This window comes from Vombatus ursinus, unplaced genomic scaffold (assembly GCF_900497805.2).
Source record: "Vombatus ursinus unplaced genomic scaffold, bare-nosed wombat genome assembly UNPS02014812.1, whole genome shotgun sequence".
Lineage (NCBI taxonomy): Eukaryota > Metazoa > Chordata > Mammalia > Diprotodontia > Vombatidae > Vombatus > Vombatus ursinus.
In genome coordinates, this window is record NW_020954590.1 from 72,058,008 (window position 1) to 72,082,898 (window position 24,891).

Sequence of the window (24,891 nt, forward strand, 5' to 3'; positions counted from 1 at the left end):
TGTGTGTGTGTGTGTGTGTGTGTGTGTGTGTGTGTGTGTGTGTGTGTATGTGTATGTAAAGAGGAATGGTAGAAGAAGACTCCCAAATTCTCTTGAAATTGCAAGCATACCAATGGAAAATAGGGGCTATCCTCAGTCATTATTCACTTTTATCACATGACCAGCCCATCTTCTTTTTGATTTCTTTGCTACATTTTTATGCTATTTATTTATAACCCTTGTTTGTAACATGTTGCAGCCTACTTATGCCCACCCTGTGCCTCTAGATTGCCCTTTGGTTTATATTAAACTTTAATTCTTTGAAGACCATACTGGTTCACAGCTCATTATCATACAATATTCCTGGAGAACATTGACATTAAAAAGGTGGATATATGGTTCAAGGAGAAGGTGAAGCCATTCAAAGAACATTTCAACCAAAAAGCAATCCAGGATGCTAGTTTTCTCCTATTTAATTCTGGGCCCAGTGAATTATCCATTTGCAGTGTCTGACCCAAATACATGTGTTGGTGAATGAGCCCTACAGGCTGCCCATTTTGTATATAATAGTCTAGACAATGAGCTGTCAGAGGTGTCAAACATATATGGCCATTCCAAACCAGATTAAAATGCAATTAGGAAATACTTAACAAAATAAATAAAAAAAAATAGAATATATAGATAATGTTAACATATGGCTTTCTAAGGCAATATGTGGCCCATAGGGATCCTTATATGTGATTCAGAGGCTCTTGTTTCTATTTGAATTTGACACCACTGCTCTGGGTATTAGGCATTCTTCATCTACTTTTTTTTTCTCTGTAGTTAAGTTGAGCTCTTTTGAGTGAATATGAATTTTAGTTAGGAAACTCTAATTTTCTAAAGTTTGAATGTTATTACAATTAAAAGAAAAAAGGAAAAACAACTACTGCCTTATATGCCTAGTTTTTATATTTTTATTATTTTCTTATGAAATTTTCTTTTTTTTATTATTTTCTTATGAAAATAATTTATAGACACATTGGGGAAACTAATGATGAGGTAATTAGAAGGGACGAATGAAGCTTTTGCAAGCAATAGCTCACAAAAAACATTCTGCAATACACAAATAATTTACCATAATACAATTGCCTGAAAGGTGTAGAGAATACAGTACCACACTATGCCTATCATTTGCTGATTATTAGAAAACATTTGATTTGATAAAGCAAGATATTACCCTAAAGGCTCTCCTCCAGCAAGGAATACCACCCCCATATATTTGTCAAAAATGTATTAAGATTCTTTAAAAGTTACAATCACAAAGACAGAATTGTATGAGAGCCCTCTGATCATTTATACGAAGCAAGGTATAAGACAAGGAAATACAGACTCCTACTAACCAGAGGTGTTTACCATTTTTGTGGAGGACATCCAGAACATATTCCGAGATACAAAAGAATTCCCTATAGATTGTGAGGTTGTCCAGATACTCCTGTCTGTAAATGACATAGTGTGAATTATAAGTCCTATATCATGTAAGAGCATTCTCTCTCAGATCTATAAAATATTTGAGTATGATCTGTGCATATATCAAGGGTAACTTGGATTTTAAAAAGAGGCAAGTTCACAAAGACTCTTTTCTACAGCAGAAGACATCTTCAAAGTCACTCAATTTTCTGAAGGGCATTCAAAATAGCATATTTATTTTGTTTCTTTTACTTGCTGAATCCACAAAATAGGGAAGCATCAAAAATGGAGGTATATGCTTAACAAAGATGTCCACCACGGAGAATGTACATGACCAAGTTTAAAGGGAAAAGATGATGGACATGGGATGACACTGGATGTGAGAGGCAATATGAAGGGATAGCTGACTTTCAAGACAAGGCCAGGGTTTAAGTCTAGCCTCTGACACATAATATCTGTGTGGCCCTGGGCAAATCACTTAACCTGACAGTTCAACTGTCAAAGACTAGAAATTGCCGCAAAGATGCTGATCTGCATTGATAGGTGGAGTTTACTCACCTCTTAATGAATTCACAAACCCAGCCCTTATCCCCTGTTGTATCTCTCTGAATCAAGACCTAGGATAATATTAGGTCTTATCAATGAGATTGATAGTCACTCATTAGAGACCTAGCTTTCTATCAAAATAAGAAAAAGTCAAGTGGATAAAGAACATATGTTGTCCAGATCATGACATGCAGTTGAATGGGAAAGATGCTACATCTGACTCTCTAGACTTTTTGTTTTCTTTTTAGGCAAATGGGGTTAAGTGACTTGCCCAGGGTCACACAGTTAGTAAGTGTCAAGTGTTTGGTCTGAGGCCAGATTTGAACTCAGGTCCTCCTGACTTCAGGGCCGGTGCTCCATTCACTGCACCACCTAACTGCCCCCCTCTCTGGACTTTTAAACCCTGTATCTCTTCCTCTCCAACTGACTCCCCCCACACCTCATTTTAAAACTCTCCTTTATGTGTTGTTTTCTTCCATTAGAATATAAGTTCCTTGAGACTAGGGACTGTTTTATTGTATTCTTCCCCAGTACTTAACATAATACCTAGTACGTGGCTTAATAAATGAAATACTCCTACCTATCTACAGATTATAATGAGCTGTGTCAGAATGGAAAAAGAAGAGAAAATCAAGCAGTCCCATATTAGGAAATTGCTCAGTGCTTTCATTGCTTTGAAGCTGTCTGTTGCCATGCTAAGCCATTTTTAAGGCTAGTATTTTTGTAATGATTTGATATGGCTACAAATCATGGAACACTATGACCTGAGAATTATCAATAATATAAGTGATTGAAAAGACTATGAAAAGAAACACAGTGGATCATAACAGTATATTACCAATAATGACTTGCACTTAAGAAATGATGTGAAAGACATCATCAAGGACATGTATGATCAGAGGGAAGAATAATAGCCAGTCTGTGTACTATACTGGAGTCCTTGAAATATGAAAAGAAATAAAAGAGGCTGCTAGTATGTTAGACAGATATTTTATGGAGAATTTATGCACAAAATGAAAAGGTGTGGATGAGTTATAATCCTCCCTGCTCTCCTGTCTCCCAACCCCAGTCTTTAAGACAGGGAATTTTCCTTTTTTGTGTCACGGACTCCTGAGTGAGGATACTCTCTCAAAATGATGTTTGTAAATGCACAAAATAAAATATATAAGATTTTAGAAAACCTCAATTATTTTGAAATACAATTATAAAAATACAATCAATTTTTTAAAAGTTCATGGAGCCCAGATTCTGCTCTGATGGTATTCTCCCTTTATGCAACATATGTATGTATTTATGTATGTAGACATGTATGTATGTGTATATAGTATACATTATATGTATGTATTTTGTTGTTCCATCACATTCAACTCTTCATGACCACATTTGGGATTTTCTTTGGCAGAGATACTGGAGTGGCATGCCATTTCCTTCTCTAGCTCATTTTACAGATGAGTACCTGAGGCAAACAGGGTTAAGTGACTTGCCCAGGGTTATGCATCTAATAAGTGTCTGAGGTCAGATGTGAACTTTAACTCAGGTCTTCCTGACTGTAGTCCCAGCGCTCTATCCATTGTACCACCTAGCTACCTATACCTGTATCTATCTATCTATCTATCTACACATATATACATATATATGTTTATAATATAGTAATTTGCATATTGTATCCCCCCAAGAAATATGAGTTCCTTGAAAGCAGGGACTATGTTATATCTGGTACATATTAAGTACTTTTCGAATGACTGATTGCACTGGTAGGGAGAGTACCCACATCTAAGAGATGTTGGTTCCACTGTACTATCCATGGATATCAATGTATCAATAGCTATACATATGTTTGTATATATACATGTATATGTATATATATAAATAGACAAAAAACAAAACAAAAATTAGTTAAATTCATGCTCTGTATGTAAGTATAAGAAATATTTTTAGGGAATAAGAGCTAATAACCCCTTAAGATTTCTGTTTCTTTTGTATTGCTCAAATGAGCATTAAACCATGCTTTTATTGACACCGACTAAACCATCCTCCCATGCAAACAGGTATTTGCTCAATCCTGACATCATAGATAGAAGATCACTTAACATATTTTATATGAATTATCTACTCCTGATCTTGGACTGAATGGATTCACATCTATGCTGGTTAGCTGCTTCAATCTTAAATTAATAGATGCTATAAAAAGTACTACTTTGGAGGAATGTAAAATTCTGGTGGGGGATGAGGGTATTCTCTCTTTTTACTCAGGTATATACATGCACAGACACACAAAAGAGTGTGGGTTTTGGGGTTTTGAGTGTGGTTTTTTTTTCCTTGACATTCCTGCCCATCTCAGTTCTCTAAGCCCAAAATAAGTCTAATTACTCTGGCTATGCTACCTTAAGCAGTTACCATTGTGTATACATTGGCAACCACCAGAGAGAAGGCAAAATACTAGGGAGAAATTAAAATGCCTCTTCACAGTTTGCCCTGATTCTTCTACTTCCTTTGAAGTCACACAAAAGTCACAGTATGCAAGACTGAATCAAAAGCTCCTGAGGCATAAATGTTTTTATCCGTAACTCTTTCTCTGTGACAGTGGAAAGAACGGCGATGCAACACTATCCCAACCCACAAACCTTATCATCAGGGACTTGTCTTTCTCCTTTGGGCACACTCATGCTGCCTCTCAGGTACACAGTACTTTTTATTGCCAAGATCCTCACTCTCCCTTTAAAATTTACCTGTCCTAGGTGACATCCCCTTTTTTTTCTCATTATCTTCTGAGGTGACAGCTAATCTTGTAGATGGATTTATGATCATTGGAAAAAGCTAAAGAAGATTCCCCAGATTGCAATCTTTGTCCACAAGTAACAGGTCTCCATAAAAGGACTCCATAAAACTTTCTGGAGATAATTTTATCTCCTATAATTTTAGGTTTATTAGGAAGGAAGAGTGGTGGACACAGTGGCAGGATGATGTGGGAAGAATTTGAGTAGGCTGACCCTTGCGCTTGAACCCTACACATTCCACCATAACACCATAAATTTATGCTTATATAACTCTTAGAGACTCAAGAGTTATTTACCCCCTCTGACAAGAGTTTTAACTAATTTAGGCACAGAGTTTCTCTGATATTAATATGGAAAGAGCAAAAGACTCACAGTGAAAAAATGTCTGCGAAAACAGATAGCTTGACATTGTGCCCTTAAGCAAGCAGATTTTTATTACAGAACAGGTATCTACATTTTCCCTATCCATATAGATGAAATTCCCTTTTCATTGCTTCTTTTTTCAATTTGAGAGAAGAATGCATGAATCAGAAGCCACCAAAAACTGAGAAGATAAGCACAAAAATAGAAAAGTGTAGAATTATAGTTTTTTAATTAGAACATTTCCAGGCATTTAAAAGACAGACAAAATTGTAAGTTCTGTGCAGTTTTTTCAGTTTATTCCAAGAAATGTACTTTTTCCACATGAGCTATAGAAAACTGCATCCCAAGCTACAGCCCTTCAGAAATTTGTCAACCTCTATCAGTCAGTGCAAAAATGAAAAATTCCCTGAGCTTCATACACCTAGCAATCTGACCTAAATATAACAAATATATTCTAGATTACACACTATTCAATGATATAATTACCTTAAAGGCACCAAATTTTTCCAACCTTCCTCATTTTTTCTCTCCCCTCATCCCATAACCATTTAAATAATCTATATTGAAGCTTAGTATTTATTAGGTTTAGTATTATTAAATGATAATAAATAGTCTATGATTATACCCAAGTGATATATGCTTTTTCTTCTGGCTTTGCATTATAGTTACAGTAAATTCCTGGTTATGCAAAAGAAACATTAGTTGGCCCCACTGTATTCTCCATAAAAACAGTGGCAACTACTGGAGAAAACAAACCTGTTTTCTGAGAGCTATGATGGTTTCTTGAACTTCTGCAGCAAAATGGTTGAAATCCTGAGGAAAACTGGAACTGGACAAATGTGTCATATTTTCTGTATTTCTATCCATCGATAATTTTTCATTATGCCTATAATGTAAGAAGCAAAATAAGATTCAGGGAAGGGGGAAGAATCTATCAAATAAAATCAACAAGATGTGAGTGCCTACTATGTACAAGTCACTGAGATAGGTGCTGTGAAGGATACAAAGGAGAAAAAAAAGTCAGAATTAAGGATTTAAAATTAAAATGAGAATAAAAAAGAATAACTCATAATGTCGTTCTACTGATATTTCCTTTCAAATATATTGAAATTACTTTTGTTTCCCTTGACAACTATGAGGAATGTCATGTTGTATTGCAAGTACATTTGGTATATTATTTAGATCTCAGAGTTATGTCTTTTCCTAATGACATTTTTTTTCACTTTACACAGTGACAAAGCTGTGGCAAATTAAATATCACACACTATGCAGCACCCAGGTGGTAAAGTTGTTGCTGCATTACATATTCATGGAAATAGCAATACTAAGACAATGATAAGTCTGGCTGTCAAAAATCAAGCCTTCTTAAAAAGCCAATTGCAAAATAACCCAACCCTGCTGAACATGAAAGAATAGAAGCCCTGTCATCTTTTGATGCTTTTGAAAAGTTTGAGGAAAGTTCCCAACAGATAGAAGCAAATGACCAGATGATTATATAGAGTTTGGGAACTTGGAACAAACGTAGAATCCATTTTGGAATAGAATGTTCTGAAGAGAATAATTTCACAAAACAGAAAAGAAATCAAAACCTCATCCCAGGTTACTAGGACTACCAGATGTTCCCTGAACTCAAAATGCCATTTTGAAGCTCCAAGCATGTGTTCAAGCCATCCACTATTTTTTAAATGCATGCTCTTCTCATCACTGCCTTTCAGAATCCTTATCTTCAAGGCTCAAGTCAGCTGCTACATCCCTGATAAATATTTCCCTGATCACCCACCCTTCAACTGAAAGTGTTCCTTATATTATCCCAGGGCACTTTGTATTTCTATTTCCCCTGCTTCATAGTCTACATCTTAGGTCAATATCTGCATAAATGTAGGATTCTCACCTGGTAAGATATTTTCCTTAAGGCAGGGAGCATTGAATTGTCTATCTCTGCATCCCTAATAAGAGGTAGCATGTAAGTGGAGAGCAAGCCTTTGAATCAATAGGTCTACATTCAAATCCCACTTGTGATATGCGCTGGCTGTGTGATATTAGTCCAGGCGCTTATCCTCTCAGTGCCCTAGCCAACTCTTTGAAAAAATAAGCTTCAGAGTAGCTGGCTGCACTGGTAGAAGGAGTTCAATCACCAGGAATTCTCTACACTATTGAAATCACAGCTCTGGGAAAAAATTAAATGTGTACCTAGTGCTTAGGAGAGTCTTGAACTTAGCAGATATTTAATAAATATTTGCTGATTTTGTTTTGCATTCCTTGTTTTTGATGGGGACCAATGACTTCACAAGGGTAATGTCTTTAATTATGTTTGAGTTGTATTTAAGTGAGGCAGAGTTGTGCAAATTATACCCAATTGATATATGCTTTTTCTTCTGGCTTTGCATTATAGTTACAGTAAATTCCTGGTTATGCAAAAGAAACGTTAGTTGGCCCCACTGTATTCTCCATAAAAACAATCTCTCTTCCACAGTCACTGCAGTCCAATGGCAGGACAAAAGTCAGGATGACTGGTGATGGCCTGGGATGCAGTGAATGATCTTGATGCCAATTACACAACACTTTTCACACAAACAATTATAAAAATATCAATTGCTCATGGGTAGGCTGAGCCAATAGAATAAAAATGACAATTCTACCTAAATTAATTTACTTATTCAGTGCTATACCAATAAAACTACCGAAAAAAACTATTTTAAAGAGAGAGAAAAAATAATAAAATTTATCTGGAAGAACAAAAGGTCAAGAATATCAAGGGAATTAATGAAAAAAAAAATGCAAAGGAAGGTAGCCTAGCAGCAATCATCAAAACTTTTTGGTACTGAAAAAGAAATAGAGTGGTGGATCAGTGAAATAGTTTAGGTATAAAGACTAGTAAATGACAATAGTAATCTACTGTTTGATAAACAAACACTTTTCACAAAGACCTCAGCTTCTGGGATAAGAACTCACTATCTGACAAAAACTGCTGGGAAAACTGGAAAACAGTATGGCAGGAATTAAGTATAGACCAGAATCTTACACTATACCAAGATAAGATCAAAATGGACAAATGATTTAGACATAAAGGATGTTACCATAAGCAAATTAGGAGAGCAATGAATAGTTTACCTGTCATATCTGTGGACAAGGGAAGAATTTTTGATCAAACAAGAGTTAGAGAGGATAAAGGGAAGTAAAATAGATAATTTTGATTATATTAAATTAAAAAGATTTTGCACAAACAAAACCAATGCAACCAAGATTAGAAGGAAAGCAGAAAGCTGGGAAATAATTTTTATAACAAGTGTCTCCAATAAAGGCCTCATTTCTCAAATATAGAGAACTGTGTCAAATTTATAAAATATAAGTCATTTCCCAATTGATAAATGGTCAAAGGATATGAAGAGGCAGTTTTCACATGAAGAAATTAAAGCTATCTACAGTCATATGAAAAATGCTTTAAATCATTACTGATTACAGAAATGCAAACTAAAACAACCCTGAGGTACCACCCCCCACCTATCAGATTGGCTAATATAACAGAAATGGAAAACGATAAATGTTGGAGAAGATGTGGGGAAAATGGGACACTAATGCACTGCTGGTAGAGTTGTGAACTGATCCAACCATTCTAGAGAGCAATCTGGAAGATGCTGAAAGAACAGTAAAATTGTGCATACCCTTTGAAGGGGCCATCTCCAGTCATCCTGATCTATTTCTTGCCACTGAACCTGGGTCCAGATGGCTCCAGAGGAGAGAGAGAGGCTGGTGACCTTGCACAGCCCTCCCTCACTTAAATCCAATTCACTTGCAAGTCATGGTATCATCATCCTGATGTCATAGTCCTCTTTGAGAACAAAGAACAAACAACAATCACCACCACTACTAGGTCTGTATCCCAAAGAGATCATAAAAAAGGGGAAAGGACCTACATGTACAAAAACATCTATAGCACCTCTTTTGTGGTGGCAAGAAATTAGAAATTGAGGGGATGCCCATCAATTAGGCAATGGCTGAACAAGTTATTGTATATGAATGGAATGGAATACTCTTGTGCTGTAAGAAATGACAGGCAGGCAGATTTCAGAAAAAAAAACTGGAAAGACTTACATGAACTGATGCAAAATGAAGTGAGCAGAACTAGGAAAACATTGTACATGGTAATAACAACATTTTTAATAATCAGCTATGAATGATTTAGCTAGTCTCATCAATACAATTATCCAAGACAATTCCAAAGGACCCATGATGGAAAATGCTATCCACATCCAGAAAAAGAACTGATGGAGTCTGAATAAAGATAGAAGCATATTATTTTCACTTTTTTTCTTTTTTTTCCTTTCGGTTTGTTTCTTCTTTCACAGCATGACTAATATGGAAATATGTTTAACATAATTGCACGTATATAACCTATTTCAGATTGCTTGTCATTTTAGGTAGGGGAGAGGGAAGAAGAAAATTTGGAACAAAAAATTTTTAAATGAAAGTTAAAAATGTCATTACACGTAATTAGAAAAAAATAAAATGCTATTTAAGACAAGGAGTGGAAGACAGAGAAAATGACAATTCTACCCAAATTAATTTACTTATTCAGTGCCAAACTAATCAAACCACCAAAAACTATTTTAAAGAGATAGAAAAAATAATAAAATTTATCTGGAAGAACAAAAGGTCTAGAATATCAAGAGAATTAATGAAAAAAAAAAGTAAAGGAAGGTGGCCTAGCAGCAATCATCAAAACTTTTTGGTACTGAGTAAAAAAATAGAGTGGTGGATCAGTGAAATAGATTGGGTACCCAAGACCAGTAAGTGATGATAGTGATCTAATGTTTGATAAACCCAAAGACCTCAGTTTTTTGAAGGAGTGGAAGACAGAGAAAATACATTTGCATTAATTTTTTTTAACAGAGAGGTGGGAGGTACTACAGATATAAAATATTGCACGTGTTTTCAGATGATTTCACTTAACTTTTAGTTCTACTTCTCTGTTTCACTTTGTTCCAAGACACATCTTACAAAGTGGAAGTAATCTATAAAAGGACATAACATATAAACAGACCACAACAATATGACTTAGCGTGATCCGAGAGAGAGAGAGAGAGAGAGAGAGAGAGAGAGAGAGAGAGAGAGAGAAACAAAAAGTTTATATGGCCAGAACCATCATCACTCCGCAACTTAGTTGGGTTGGTCTTCAGACAACAGACACACAGTCCATCTCCATGTCTGCACATAAAGTCTTTTAAGCTTTGTTGGACCTGCTAGGGCTTATGCTCTGAAGGAGCAACTTTAGAAATCCAGGGTCATGTCAGGATGAGGCATGAGAGGCTCCTTTTCTTTTCTGATGAAGAGCTTTCAGGTCCCATGATGCAGACAGTCTTGTTTTACAAGGTCTGGCTAAAACAGATCTTACTTTATTTTTGGGGGGAGGTGCAAAATGGAATACAGGAAATTTATCTTAGAGTGTATTTAAGTTCTAATTTCCTACATCTGTCTGCCTCTTTCTGTGTGTCTATTACTAAGATAACTGGTGAATCAAAACTATGTGAAACTAACCAAAATCTGTCTACATATTCATTTTCTCTTCATCCCATGAGTAGGAAATTTAGAAATAAACATGCTATCCTAGAAAGCATATTATTTGTTCCATAAAACAATAGAAAATTCTTGGAATGAAAGAAATACCAAAATGAAAATTCTTAAGTGTTACCTTTAATTGATTAGTCATCTGCAGCAGCATTATTTTATACACAGTTGTGGAAAGGTCAAGTTTAGCAAAGATAAAAGAATAAAGCAAAAGCAATCATGAGTTGATTAACTTCACAGAAAAGATCTGAGGCTTCTAATTCACCGGGTACTTCTAGTCTTGGTGACTTAACTTCACCTTTAGACTTTAGTATCTGTATAAATAGTAGAGTCCACAAAATATCTTTATCCCTTTCAAAGATGCCTTGTTTAATTAGATGCTCAAGCTCTCTTTTCCAAGCAAAAAGAAAATATTTAGCCTTTCAGTGTTTTGGTGGGAACACTAGGGCTACAAACAATGACACCAACTCCCATTTTTAAGGCCTCAGTTATCTGTTCACTACTCCAAGTAATCAAGTTGTTCTAATGCCATGAATGCCTTTGATACTTTATGTCAAAATAAGGAGCAGTTTCTTCTTAAGAAGCTTTTGTGCTGCCTCAACAAAGATGAGTAGAAAGTTCTCTGTGGATTCATACTGAACATTTATAGCATAGCTTCCTGCAATAACAACTTGGTAAATATTGTAATTGTAAACACTGCATGGCCTCAATAGCTTTAATAAAAAGTTCTGAGAAACTTATAGGAAAAAAAGTTGTTGAAGAAATCTTTAATGACTACTAATATACCACAACCAGGAGTGACTTCCACCTTCGTAAATATCACAATATCTTGAAACATCTTATACAATCCTAGGAGTTTTCTGTTCTGTAAAAAACAAAAATCTTCTAATATCAATTAATGTGAACTCCCCTGATAAGTTCTGGGCACAATTTTGAGGAAATCTGTATATGAACCCTCTCTCTCTCTCTCTCTCCCTCTCTCTCTCTCTCTCTCTCCCTTTGTCTATTTGTGTCTTTCTCTTTGTCTTGGTCTCTCTCTGTCTTTCTCTTTCTCTCTGTCTGACTCTTTCATGCTATTTTGAATTTAAACTCTACAGCCTTAAATTTGCAAGCATAGCACTGGTATCTGCCTCCTCAATCTGGGCAGGGGTCATTTGCTATTTAATTGCTCATCAAACTTCAAATCAAACCAAACTGGGGAGAATAGTTAACAGACTATATGACAGTTAGAATCTAGCAAGACCTCAACAGACCTCAGTATTAGACTGAATCTAATAAGATGAAATTCAATAGGAACTCAATGTAAAAGTCTTACACCTAGATTTTTAAAAATCAGCTTTACAAGAAAAAGATGGGGTAGCATAATTAAGAGAGCAACTTGTCTGAAAAACATCCAGGAGTTCTAGTGAACTCAAGTTTAATATAAATCAACAGCATGATATGATAGCCAAAAACACTAATATAATCATGGGATACATTGAAAGGGGATTTGCTTCTAGAAAAGGGAGGTAATAGTGACTGTACTCTATCCTTATCTGGTCACATCTGTACTATCTTCAGTTCTTGGCAAAGCAGAATAAGAAGGTCATTAATAAGCTGGATGTTCAAAAAAGAATAACCAGGATGGAGAAATAACTTGATTACACATCATATGAGGAACTATTGAAGAACCTGGGGATGAATAGCCCAGAAAATAAAAGACTCAGAAAGGAAATGATGGCTGTCTTCCATTATTTGAAGGCCTGTCATATGGAGAAGAAAACTTATTTATTCTGTTTGACCAGAGTGCAGAACCAGAGCAATGAGTAGAGCCTGCAATTCGGCAAATTTAGACTTGATATCAGAGGGGGGAAAACTTTCTTAATAGTTTCTTAGTAAAACCTACTTGAGATGATTACAAATTATCTCAAATTGGAGTTCATTCCAGAAGAGGCTGTATGACCATTTGTCAGGTACATTCTAGTGGGGATTCCCTTTTATGTATATGTTGGATTACACAGCCATCAAGGTACCTTCCAACTGTAAAATTCTGTGATTCTATTAATCTGGATTGATTTTTCTGAATTGATTGGAAAATGCTCTAGAATATATATTGACCTTTTTGGAAAATATCTCACTATCTGTATGTTATAGACAGCAGTGCCATTAGAGGTTATTCCTTTAATTCCTGTGACAAAGTATAACAGTCTTACTGGCTAGAGTTTTGGCTTGGGCCATTAGTTTCATATTTTCAGAGCTGGAAGAGCCTTTGGTTCATGTAATCTAATTCCATAATTTTACCCTTGAGGAAATTCAGTTCAGAGAGGCTGTGACAAGCAGTAAGTGGCAGATCCTGGACTGGAACCCAAGTCTTCTGAATCCAATTCTCTTCTCACTAAAAATATCATCATGTGATTCTTGTAGCACGTCTTCTAAGAAATCCCCAAACTGTAGAACTGCAATATTATGGCATAGGTCTGAATAATAATCAGCATTGTCTTGACCTAGGTGTGAATTTCAGTCTTTCAACAATGACTGATAATATTGATGAAAAGTATGCTTTCCATAACCCACTTGTTCATCAAATAAAAGTCTTGGATAAGTTCATCAGTTATAAATAAGGTATTTTAAGTGGAAATTGTATGATGCTGTGTTTTTTAATCCCACAGATTATGATGGTCATTGTGCCATTCTGTTCAGGTTATTTTATTGGACTTAACTTTAGATTGAAATGCCATCACTTTGTACCCACATCTCAAGGAAGTAGTTGATTGACATCAATTTCTTTAATATACAGAGCAACCATTGAAGCACAAGGTTGGCTCAGTTTCCCCAGCAGAGGCAGAATTCAATTGCCTTCCTGGAGTCCTTGAAAGTACAGTTATATTTTCTGCAGTTTTCTAAGTTTAACAGGAACCCAGCCCCACTGCCAGAATATATACTGTCTCTAGTATCAATAAACAGGCCAGTTATAAGAAAGTTATTACTTTAAAATGTCAGTGACAAAAAGCCCATTTTAGAAAGCACCAGAGCACACAATTATAGGAAGTCAAGAGGACCAAAACACAAATGAAATCAAATTGAATACAAATACTACACTACACCCGTTCCTGACATACATATGCAATAGACAGAGGAAAGAATTTTCTAACAAAGCCATAATGAGTCAGAATAACTGTCAATACTTAGCAAAAACATCCCTCAAACCTACAGTTCCTAAGAGAAGGCAAGGAAATGTGCATCTAGAGATTAAGGAAAGTAGGAATAAATATCATGTTAGCCAGTGGGATGCAACATGGTATCAAAGGAATCATGAAATAAAACACGCTTTACAGAATAAAGTCAGCAATAATCCTACTATACTTTGCCCAAGACAGACTATATCTGGAATATTAAGTTCAGTTCTTGGTGAAAAAAATTTATGATGGTCATTTATAAGTAGAAGTTCTCAGTCAGTCAATATGCATTTAGCAAGCACCTACTATTTGCCAGCCATGATGTTAAGCATTGGGGATACAAAGAAAGACAAAAGACAGTCCCTGAACTCACAATATAATAAGGGGGATAACGTGCAAATTACTACGTACTAACAAGTCAAATACAGGATAAATCAGAAACAAGCAATAGAGGGAAGGCAGTAGAATTAAGAGAGACAGGCAAAGGCTTCCTGTAGAAAATAGAATTTTAGCTGGAACTTGAAGGAAGCCATAGAAGCCAGGTGGCAGAGATAAAGAGGCACATTGAAAGCATGAGAGACAGCTAGAGAAAGTGCTTGTAGTCAAAACATGGAGTGTCTTATTAGAGGAACAGCAAGGAAGCCAGCGTCACTCAATCACAGCCTGTGGGAGGAGGGAGTGGAGCAAAATATGTTGTATTGTGTAAGAAGACTGGAAAGGTGGCTGAGAGGGGGTAGAATATCAAGGACTTTGAACACCAGAAAGAAGACTTTATATTTGATCCTGGAGGTTATAGGAACTACTGGAGCTCATTGAGTAGGAGGGTGACACAGTCTGACATGTAATTGAGGAAAATCACTTTGGCAGCTGAGTAAAGGACAGACTGAAGTGGGATAGCAGAAGTGACAAGGAGACCAGCCAGCAAGTTATTTCAATAGTCCAGGCATGAGGAGATGGGAGTCTGCACTAGGGGGGGGTGATAGTATCAGAGAGGAGAAGGAGGCGTATTCAAGAGATGTTAGAAAAATGAAATTGACATGCCCTAGCAATAGATAGGCTGGGGCAGGGGGTGGTGAGAGATAGGGAAGAATCAAGGATGATACCTAGGTTGGGGTCCTGGAGGACTGGGAGAATAGTGGGGCCTTTGACATTAATTGGAAAGTTTAGAAGTTAGGAGGGTTTGGAGGAAAAATGAGATCAGTTTTAGACATGTTGGGTTTAAGATATCTACATGACATTCAGTTCAAGATGTCTAATAGGCAGCTGGAGATGCAAGAGTAGAGGTCAAGAGAGAGACTTCAGTTGTAAAAGTAGATGTGAGAAACATAAGCATAGAGATAATAATTGAATCCATGGATCTGATGATGTTACCAAGTAAAATAGTTTAGAAGGAGAAAAGAAGAAGGCTTAGTGTAGGGCTTTGTGGGACACTCAAAATTAGTGGTCATGACTGGTAAGAAGATCCGGCAAAGGAGATTGGGGAGTGGTCAAATAGGTAGGAGGAGAACTAGGGGAAGGTCATGTCATGAAAACCCAGAGAAAGAGAGTATTGAGGAGAAGAGAGGGATTGACAGTGTCAAAGGCTGTAGAGAAGTCAAGAACAATGGAAGCTGAGAAAAATCTAGCGATTAAGAGATCACTGGTAACTTGGGAAAGAGCATTTTTGGTTCAATAATGTGGTCAGAAGTGAGATTTTGAGAGTAAGGAGGAAAATGAGAGGATAGGATGTGGAGGTACCTATTGTAGGTGACTTTCTCAAAGAGGTGAGCCACAAAAGACTGAAGATATATGGAATAATAGTTAGCAGGGATGGAATTATCAAGTGAGTTTTTTGAGGATGGAGAAGACATGGATGTGATTGTATATAATAAGGAAGCAGCCAGTAGATAAGAAGAGATTTAACATGGTAAGAGGGTGGGGAATGCTAGAATAAGCAATCTGATGGAGGATATGGGATAGAATCAGATCACTTTTATAAGTAGAAGGGTTTGCCTTGACAAGAAAAAGGGCCACCACTTCCATGTGAGGCAGGGATGGAGGAGGAGATAGTGGCAGAAGGTATCTGAGTAATATGAGATGAGGAAGAAGGGAGAAGAAGCTCTTGGCACATGGCTTAATTTTTTTCTGTAAAATATGAAAGAAGGTTCTCAGCTGGAAGGATGGGGAGAAGTGGAGACATGGGGGCTATGAGGAGAGAGGAAAATGTTTAAAAGAGTTGCTGTGGTGAAAGGGATAATAAGGTATAAGGAAGTGAGGGATTAGGAAGGTGTAAAAGGATTACCTAGCAGCAGTGAGGGCACAGTTGAGGGTACAAAACAAATTTGTAGTGGAACATGTCAGAAGAGTTGAATGATTTTCTCCACCTTTATTCAGCAGCATATGTGAATGAGCGAAGGTAGCAGATGGTGGGAGTGGTCTAAGGCTAAGGCTTGGCAGGGCACAATAGGTGATTTGATAAGAGGGCAAGGGTTTCAAGAGAAGAGGAATGTGTAGAATTGAACTTGTCCTCCAAAGGGTCAAGGTGAATAAAAGAAGGGACTGTAGTAGTCTAAGGGTGATGGTCTAGTAAAGAACTGAGGAGTCAAGTGATTGAAGGTCATGGTATAAATGAAAATCAGGTTTTGATATTGGGAGACAAGAGAGAAATTAATGTTTTCTCCTTCACTTAAGTTCTTCAAGGAGGAGCTGGATAACCATGTTTCAGGGATGTAATAGAGGTATTTCCTTTTCAAATAAAAGCTTTTCTGTATAAAATAGTAAATAAGCATAAAATAGACTGGCATATGCCATAAAGACTGGATATATCTTAAAATGCAATTTATTTTACAATTATTTGATATGTAGTTCTCAAAGTGAAAGCAAATCTATAGAAATTAGGTCCTTATATATACCTATTTTTCACATCAACTGAGTCTTCATTTTTCTCTTCTGGATAGCTATATTGAAGAGAGCGTTTTCTTCTAAATTCGTGTGTGAATGCTTTGAACTGTCCTCTTGTTCCACAGTCTGTGAAAAGAAGAGCCTATATTAATATCATGGAAGAACTAATAATTATTACACTGATCAAATCCTTAGATGCTATTTCTTTGAGTGAAATAGAGATCTTCTAAGAATACAGAAAGGGGAAATTTATACAATCCTTGTTCCCTAATGTCAATACCCAACACTGCACAGGATACCTTTTCCGTTCACAGATTCAAGATGTCAAATATTTGCCCTGTACTGTGCCAACTCAAGCCTGATCCCTGACAGCTTTATATCAAATTCAAAGCAAAAGTATCTTCATTTTCAGCCATTCCTCAAGAGAGATTTTTCACTTCCTAACACCCATTGATGAATTTATTTTATTTTTCCTTGGGTTGAAAATTTTCTGTATATGTAGTCCTTTAATTTTTAAGATTATGAGATCAGATCTTAACTGTTCCAATGAGAAAAAGTTTGTTATTAGAAGAAACCTTTGTCTAAAAAATCCATTTTCCTACTCTAAGCAACACAACAAGAATTTAACAACTGAATGTTAAGTTCTGATCTAATTTTTTTTTCTTTAGAGATGGCAGGTGAACTGTAAATAATCAACTTTTGCCTCTGGGAGGATAATTCAATACTTTGGAAACTTACATGGAAAGTAGCTCCAGAGAAATAGTTTAACTCAATTTAAACTCAATTGTATCAATATTATTTTGATGTATTGACTGTATCACATTTTGAGCACAGGCCATGTTTCATACTTTCTTTTTTCATAATTTTTTTTCAGGGTTATTTAGAGTCTTTTCTATTGGTGTCAAATATTTATCTTCACCTTGATTTCCACAAGGTTTCTGGGAAAGGCATTCTGTAATAGCAGTACAAAAGAAAGGGGAAGAGCTCTTGTAACTAAATTCAAAGGTGGAGAAAATCATGCAACTGTTCTGACATGGTCCACTACAAATTTATGTTTTGTACCCTCAACTGGGCTCTCTCTGCTGCTAGGTAATTGTCATGTTAAGGTTTTCTTCAGGCTGCTACAATCTGAGTTTTTCAGAAATACTTTGAAGGGAATTTCTAAGTCAGATGTGGAACAGCAGCAACATCATGAAATATTATGGTAATAAGATTAGTCACTTATGGAAGAAATTAAACTTTCATTAGCCTACAAACAGAAGCACGATTTACTTGAACAAAAGTCATGAGTAAACATAAATATATTTACATGTGATATAAAATACACTGTATTTAAAATGACTTGAAGGTTTAAAAAGAGAAGTTAATGTGAAATATACAGCTGGAAATTACAAAAACAGATGGTTGCATAAATCCCAGAAGAAAATATACATCTGTTTGTGGTTTGTGAAACTCTTTTTATTTGAAAGAGGATTTATATGATTCAGTGGCATGGGGGCTTAGCATGGGGCTTGTTTTATTTTATCACATGAGCTACATTATATATGAGGAGTCATCCTTCAGTTCTGATAAAAATGAATTGGTACATGATTTGCCAAGCAGATGTACCAATTGTGAGGTTTTGACAGAACCAAATGGAGAAGTGATAAGGAATAATGGCCACACTTAAGAAGAGTGTTGAATTAAATCTGTTTGTATTGCCTAGAAGGGTATGCAAAGACTCTGTTGATTAGATGATGGGGAAAATGATTTTGGAATTGAGAAATAACCTGTAGAGATTGTTGCTTCTGTAGCTTTTCCTTCTAGGGTGGTAATTCTGGGATAAAAGGATATTCAACTAGAAGAGTGGGTTGGTTTATTATCAAGAAAGAGGTGATCATGAGGAAAATGTATGAAATAAAAATGGGGAAGAAAGAAGTTATTGGTTATAAAGCCAGTTGTACAGAGAGAGAGGAGAGAGGGAAGCAAAAGGTTTATAAAATATACACATTATGGCCAAAATAAAATAACATTTTAGAATCTGAATCATTTATACTAATTTTTTTAAAAATGTGAAGTAATTTAATGAGAAATGAAAAACAAACAAACAAACAAAAATTACAAACCAGCAAATCCCAGTGAAGAGATAAAGGCTCAAGTTTATTGAAGAAATTCAATAATATCCTCTGATCTTAGCTTCTTTGGCACTGACAAATTTTGGTTCTGCTGTTCCTTTTTCTAATTTCTCAGCATTTCATTTGATAGTCTCCTCCATCCCATAATTTCTTTCCACAAATCACAGAAATACATTTATTGAACATTTCCTTGCTGAAAGAAACCTTTGAACCCTCAATGGTCCATGCTACAGCCTCTACACTTTTTTATTCTGCTCAATACACCTTGTTTTCATGGAGAGCCCAGTTTTTCCTAGTAGTACTTTAATGGACCTGTATTTTTTTTTACCTGTGTGGCTGTTTCCTCCAATGATTGACATTTAAATCCCTCTTTGCCTTCTCAACCACTGTATTTCTTGTCCACATGCTCCCACATAAATCCTCCACAATATATAAATGGTATTCCTCAGCAAGATACATCTTTATAGTCACCCCAGCTGATTGTCATGGAAAATATAGTATCCTGTTACGTTGTTTGTTAACTGTTAAAAAGCTCTACTTGACCCAGTAGAGCAAGAAGTCATCTTAAAGATTCTCCTCTAAGAAAATATCATCCATAACTATGTTAAGTTCATGTAAATTTCCTCCAAAACATTAAATAACTGAGATAACTTTGCTTAATGACCTTCCAACATCAAGCTGGATCCAGAATATATAGATATATGTTTGTTAAAGGTGGTTGACACTGTCATGGAAGAAATCTAGTGCAAAGCTCAAGTCAAAGGAAGATTCCCACTAGATGATGAGGACTTTCCTCTTGATATTACATAAGCATACATCTGTTTTCCCTTTATTTCAATATGCAGATGATTCACTTTTTATAGTTATCCAATACATTTAGGCAGCTAATTGTTGTGATGGATACAGCACAGGACCTGGAGTACATAACATCTGTGTTCAAATCCAGTCTTAGAAACTTACTAGCTGTGTGACCATGGGCAAATCACTTAACCTCTGTCTGCCTCAGTTTCCTCATCTGAAAAATTAGGATTAAAAACAAAGCATGTACCTCCCAGGTAATTGTGAGGTTGAAATGAGATAATGTTTGTAAAGCACTTTGCAAACCTCAAAACATTGTATAAATGCTATTTATTATGATTACTATTATTATCTATTTAACACTTTTTCTACCACTTCTCTGATTCAATTCTTCATTGCTAATATATCACAACCTACTTTGATAAAGTAAGAAAACACATCAATAGATTTTAATGTATTCTTGAAAATATTTTTTCTATTGATAATGTCCATAATTTTAAAAAATGTTAAACATTTCCTGATATTACACTTGCCTCAATCATCCATAGAGAGAGTCTGGCTAGGATTTATCATGTTTTCCAGGCAATGGTACAGACTTAGGTAATGAGAATATCAGTAAAAATGTATTTTATGAGGCTATACTTTTTCCCACTTTGGAGATGTATATACTCACATATGTGTATACAAATAACATTGTATGAAAAAATGCACATATATGTATAATTAAAAGAAGTATATTACATATAATGCAAAATATATAATGAGAAATTGATTATACATATAATAAAATTATGCTATATTAATGAAAATATATATTGTATTATAATTATATATATATATATTTCTCATTGTCATTTCCCCATCATACTTTCCTGTTTGTGGAAGAAATTTGGAGAGCCTGGAATTTTCTGACCTACTTTACCCTCTTCCCAGAATCCCACTTGCCATAAACATTTACAGAAATACTTTAAAACACAGGTTCATAACCTTGGGTACATGAATTTTTTTAAAATATATTTTTGTAACTTCCTTTTAACATAATTGATGCCCTTTGTAATCGTATCTATTTTATGCATATAAAATCAATATTACAAGAAAGTCTTCCTCGGAATTGCCAGACTGACAAAAAGGTCCATGACACATACCAAAAAAAAAAAAAGAAAGAAAGAAAGAACCACTATACTTTGCAGTGTCCATTATTTCAATGAAGGAGATCTATTGAGACATATTATATTGCCACTGTAAATACAATGAAGGCAACAGTTAAATCCAAAACAACATTATCTAAGTAAATTAATTTTTACTACTTTCTATTCAAGTAATTACTGACCTTCACAGCAATCTTGCCACACTCTCAAATCAATCTTTGGTATCTCATTGCAGTTCATGTATCCCTGAGGGTATTCTGCCTTTAAGAAGACATCAGCCTGGACCTGCTGAATATTGTCAGCATTTTCACAGAGTACATGTGCCAGTGAAGCCTGTTTCAGCTGAGTGACTTGTGCTGGAGTGAATACTCCAGGGTTTTCATACCAGAACCTAGTTGGCAAGCAAGAAAAACATAGTATCATGGATCACCTGCCTGAGAATTAAACTGCATGTCAAACAGTGATAATGAGGCAAAGATAAGAGCAGAATGAACGCACCACGTGGAAGGGATCACATTTGTACTCCAATTAAATGTACTTTAATTGTCTTCAGTGTTCTATATTAAGTTCTTAAATCACATATCCTTGAACTATTACTTTCTATCAAAAACTTTTAAAAATAACTTAGCAAATGAAGTTCCTTTAACAAAATATATTTTTTAATCCAAAGAAAATCAGTAATTTGAAGGTCAGGTATATTTCTTAGAGAGCATTTTGCTAACTTTTCATAGCTTTAAAGATATAATTAAAAGGGAAAAGTCCACATTCCTCTACTGGAACATGAATATTTATACTCAGTGAATAATTTAAATAAATGGACACACTATTAAAGAACAAGTCATGACAAAGTGTTTATTTATTGGAAAAAATGATTCCATTATTGCCACAAACTGAAGTTGTACTGGAAACTTTTAGTCACTCTAGTATTAATGTGAGGCCATCAGAAGACTAATTTTTTTAAAATCTTAAGAGAACAATGACAAAAGCACTCCAATATGTTTTGTGACTTATTTTGCTTGAAGGATTCTTTATCAGTTTCAGGAGCAGCCAACAACACCTGAAGATCAGGACAGGTCTACAAATCAGACTGCTGGTCAACAATAAAACATAGAGAGTAAAAGCTTTTGATCATCTGAATCTAATGGAGTAAATGATGTATAAAAAAATAGACAATGGAACACTTAAAGAAATGAGGAACTCCATAGGTCAAAGGATACAGATGTTCTAGAGGCAGGCTATCATGTGAAAAACTAGTAAGACAGTCATATGCCAGTATGGTAGACAGTAGACGGACCACCCAACCTACAGGGTGGAGCCCATGGGACCACAGATGGTTGATCTGGAAACCCAAAAATTAGGAGAATGGAACTATTATCCTTCTGTTTGAATAGGGATGAAAAGATCTGGGTGATCACTGATTCTGGTACTTGGTGGAGCTGTGTGTTTATTATGATAAACCACTGTAGATCCAAATGTGGGTATCAGTGTGTTTATCTTCCTTGAACCCTTTTCAATATGTAGTAAAAAAAAAAAGAATATAATCTCTTTCCATTCTTTTCATTAAACTCCCAGATGGAAGATATAGAAAAGAATTCCTAAAGCAAAGAAATTTCCTTAGGAGAAATCTTCTTCCCATCATGGAATAAATTCCTTGAAAAGAATATGAATTAACATTATTAATGGTCAGAGAAGCTGTATCCAACTTCAACTGATATATAGTAGAATTTTAGAATACAGAATTTTAAGGGATGGAAATTATATATATCTAATTTTATAAGCTTCCTTTCAGATTGTATTAGATAGATTTTATATGTAGGTTATTTTTGATTAGTAAAGCAAAAGGATATGCAGACACATTTATTCACCTGTCTCCATCTCTTAGTCGTTGAAACTGGGTGATAAAAAGGCACATCAGGGTTGGTCCTACTCTTGTGCCAGGGATTAGGTCTTCTACCATTAAAGCAGGCCAAAGGTCAATATTGAGTGGAGTACCATAGAGTCTAGAAAATATCAACAACAAAGGTTTAAGTATAAACATTTAAAATGTTATCAAAATTGTGCCCTATATCAATACATAGATATGATCTCTTGACATTGGTAAATCAAGGAGATACTATACCTAGCATTTAATAATAGTATTTATAGAGTGCAAAGTTCTTTATATATGTGTATGTATGTACATGCACACACACACACATATATACACACACACATATACGTATATAATCTCATTTGATCCTCACAACAATCCTGTGGGGTTGGTCCTATTATACCTATTTTTTACAGATAAGGAAATTGAAGCTATGAGAAATTAAATAAATTGCACAAGGTCATGGCTGATAATTGTCTTGTTTCAGACAGAATTTGAATTCAGATCTTTCAGAATCCAAATCCTACCTTCTATAGATTCATTGCACCACCTAAAGATTACCAAAAAGGGAAATAATATTATACTTACAGTTAATATTTTACAGGTCTTATTGTATGTTACAGAGTCCCAGAGATTCTCAGGGAGAACATGGCATCTTATTTCCACACAAATTTCTACCTTAAATCTCAAATTCATACAGTTTTTACTTTCCAACCAAGGAGTAAGTTTAGATTATTTATTCAAATTTCTTCTCTAGCTAGTTTCCCTGATTGAATGTCCCAGTACCATAATACCCACTATTAAATAAAAGCGTGTTCTGGTAAAAACATTAATTAATGCCTTGGAGTGAGTGAGTGTGACAACTGCTTTCTATTTAATGTATAATAAATAACTGACTTGGTAACAAAGAAGAAAATTTAGCAACTACCTACGTTAGCAGTTTATGTTATGCTGATATCTATGAAATGCTAAGAGATTCAATAGGTTTTATCAATCTTCTAAGAAGTATTTTGGAGCATATGGACAAATATAACACAGAATGAGAAAACGTGAATGAGGAACTGATATAATCACATATCCAGTGAAGTATTCTTAATCTCATCCCCCAGATTTTATTGCTTTCTCACTCATAAAAGTACTTTGTATTTTCTTATGTGTATATTTCACAGTAGGGTAGGGATGGTTTTGTCTTTGTCTTTTTATTCTTCCAAACCTATAGAGAGGTCTTTATTTTTTTTTATTTTTTATGGTAGTGAGGCAGGTTTTTAATTGCATTGGATTGGAGATCTTGTTTTTGGTAACATGCTATTGTGGAGTCACATAAATTAAGAATTGGAAGGGAGCTCCAGAACCATCTAGTCTCATCCATATACCAAAAGAATTGCTATTCTAACCCACCTGAAATGCAATTGTCCAGACTATAGTGAGCTTGCTGAGGAGGAAGGAGTCACCATTTCTAAAGATTGGCCCTTCCACATCAGGACAGCTCCAATTATTGGGGAGTTTTTCCTGGCTTAGAGCCAAAATTTACTTCTTTTCAACATCAAAATATTGCTCCTGGGGGCAAAATTGAACCCATTTAATTGCTTCTCCACATAACAGCCCTTCAGTTCCTTGAAGATGGTTATCGTGTTCTGCTGAGTCTTCTTTAATTAAGGCTAAACATGTTTAACTCCTTCAATCAATATCATGGACTCTAGACCCTTACATCCTGATTGCCTTCCTATGGACCCTTTCCAGCTTATCAATGTCCTGTCCTTCCTAAACCATGGTGCCCAGAACCAATTACAAAACTGAAGGGCAGAATACAATGGGATTATTCCCTCCCTATTCTATGAAGCAATACTTCTCTTAATTCTTACGAAGAACACATTACAGTTGTCCCTTCCACATTGTAGGAGTTAGGGGCACAGCATCCCCATGATCTGGACAATCCACATAACATTTTTGGCCCTCCATTCATACAGAGAAGTCTTAATTATTATGGTATTAAAAGATAAAATATGTTGATATTATACAATACTACCTATATATTTTATGCATTTCTAAGTCTCTAATTTTTTTCTGTGTGGTCTGCTGGCCTTCATGTGTTGTCTGTGGCTTCCACAAAAATCCCCCAAAATTCCTATTTAAAGCCTTATGCTGACCTGGGATATATTGAAACTGAGATGGGTAAAGTCACAATGTGGAAGGGATTTTTTTTAGCTGCCTTATCACACTGTTCATTCATGCTGAACTTGTAGTTGT

At 35.4% G+C, this 24,891-nt stretch overlaps 1 protein-coding gene across 1 annotated transcript in view; it reads right to left on the reverse strand.

Moving 5' to 3' along the window:
- LOC114054133 (peroxidasin-like protein) overlaps positions 1 to 24,891 on the reverse strand; it is a 475,034-nt gene that overhangs the window by 13,482 nt on the left and 436,661 nt on the right. Inside the window, exons 18-21 of the mRNA XM_027877274.1 lie at positions 22,640 to 22,774; positions 20,957 to 21,165; positions 16,726 to 16,840; positions 5,871 to 6,000 (exon numbers count right to left, since the gene is read on the reverse strand). Coding sequence (XP_027733075.1) covers positions 5,871 to 6,000; positions 16,726 to 16,840; positions 20,957 to 21,165; positions 22,640 to 22,774 — 589 coding nt within the window. The remainder of the gene's footprint in view (positions 1 to 5,870; positions 6,001 to 16,725; positions 16,841 to 20,956; positions 21,166 to 22,639; positions 22,775 to 24,891) is intronic.